General features: G+C 53.2%; 1 protein-coding gene across 1 annotated transcript in view; it reads left to right on the top strand.

The window, feature by feature from the left end:
* GUITHDRAFT_201020 (hypothetical protein) overlaps positions 1-1,291 on the top strand; it is a gene marked incomplete at its 5' end in the record, with an annotated part of 5,707 nt that overhangs the window by 3,803 nt on the left and 613 nt on the right. Inside the window, 5 exons of the mRNA XM_005833722.1 lie at positions 262-358; positions 620-678; positions 864-915; positions 995-1,041; positions 1,086-1,182. Of these exons, the coding sequence (XP_005833779.1) occupies positions 262-358; positions 620-678; positions 864-915; positions 995-1,041; positions 1,086-1,182 (352 nt within the window). The remainder of the gene's footprint in view (positions 1-261; positions 359-619; positions 679-863; positions 916-994; positions 1,042-1,085; positions 1,183-1,291) is intronic.

Raw genomic sequence — 1,291 nt, 5'->3', positions numbered from 1 at the left:
TGCTCCTGCTCCTGCTCCTGCTCCTGCTCCTGCTCCTGCTCCTGCTCCTGCCGCAGTGCTCCTGCTCCTCCTGCTCCTGCTCTTCTTTGTTTTCCTCTTTTTCTTCCACTGCTTTCTCTGCTTCCTTCTCCTCTTCTTTCCCTTCTTCCTGCTCTTCCCATCCTTGCGGGCTCAATCCTTCACTACCTTCCTTGCCAAATCGTTCTCTTCCTCGTCATTTGGTTGTCGTCCTCATAACTTGATCTGACTTGACCTGATCAGTTACAATTTCGACGATTTTGTTGCACAAAGCAGAGCGATCAAGCAGATGGGAAGTTTCGGTAGATTTGAGTCTCCTGTTTTCCTCTCGTCTCGTCTCGTCTCGTCTCATCTCCTTCTCCTCCTCTCCTTTCCTCTCGTCTCGTCTCGTCTCGTCTCCTTTCCTCTCGTCTCCTTTCCTCTCCTTTTCTCTCCTCTCCTCTCCTCTCCTCTCGTCTGCTCTCCTTCTCCTCCCCTCGTCTCGTCTCGTCTCGTCTCGTCTCCTCTCCTCTCGTCTCCTCTCCTTCTTCTTCCCTCCTCTCCTCTCTCCTCGTGCCTCTTCCTTGCTTTGCCCCTTTTCACCTGTTAATTTAACGTGCAGGCGGGATGCTCAAAATGCTTCCTGGCGCTTCCGGCATCTCATCGGATCAGCTGGCGCAGGTTGGGGGAGGTGGAGGGAGAAAGTGCGCAGAGAGAAGCAGGAAGAGCAATTGTGGGAGTAAGACTTGGGGCGGGAGGCAGGGAAAGAGGAGGAGAAACAGGATGATGACGAAGGAAGATAGAGGAGGAGAAACGAGGAGAAAGGGGGAGGAGAAGTAATGGTTGTCATTGCAGGCAGAGCTAAGGTTGAAGATTGCAGAGTCAATGATCAACTCGATGACCAAGAAAGAACGCAAGGTGCTCCCTCCCTCCCTCGCTCCATTCGTGAGTGACGCCCTCCCCCCTCCCCCCCTTCTACTCTCTTACTCTTGTTCAGAACCCTTCGCTGCTCACAAGCGATATCACCGCCAAGTCACGTCTTGAGTTAGTCTTACGCTCTCTTCCTCTCTCTTCTCACTGCATTTCAGTCGCATCGCCAAGGGGTCGGGCAGGAGCATGAAGCAGGCGCAGGAGTTCATGTCTGATTTCACAAGGATGCGCATGATGATGCGAAATATGGGAAAGGTCAGCAAACACCGCTACCACCATCACCAGCATCACCAGCACCTCCTCTTCTGCCCTCTCCTCCTCCTCTGTTTTTCCTTCTTTTTCACGCTCACTCCCTTCCCCACCC

This window comes from Guillardia theta, assembly GCF_000315625.1.
Source record: "Guillardia theta CCMP2712 unplaced genomic scaffold GUITHscaffold_29, whole genome shotgun sequence".
NCBI lineage: Eukaryota > Cryptophyceae > Pyrenomonadales > Geminigeraceae > Guillardia > Guillardia theta.
Note: the sequence above shows the minus strand (reverse complement) of the source record. Positions and strands in the feature narration are given on the sequence as shown.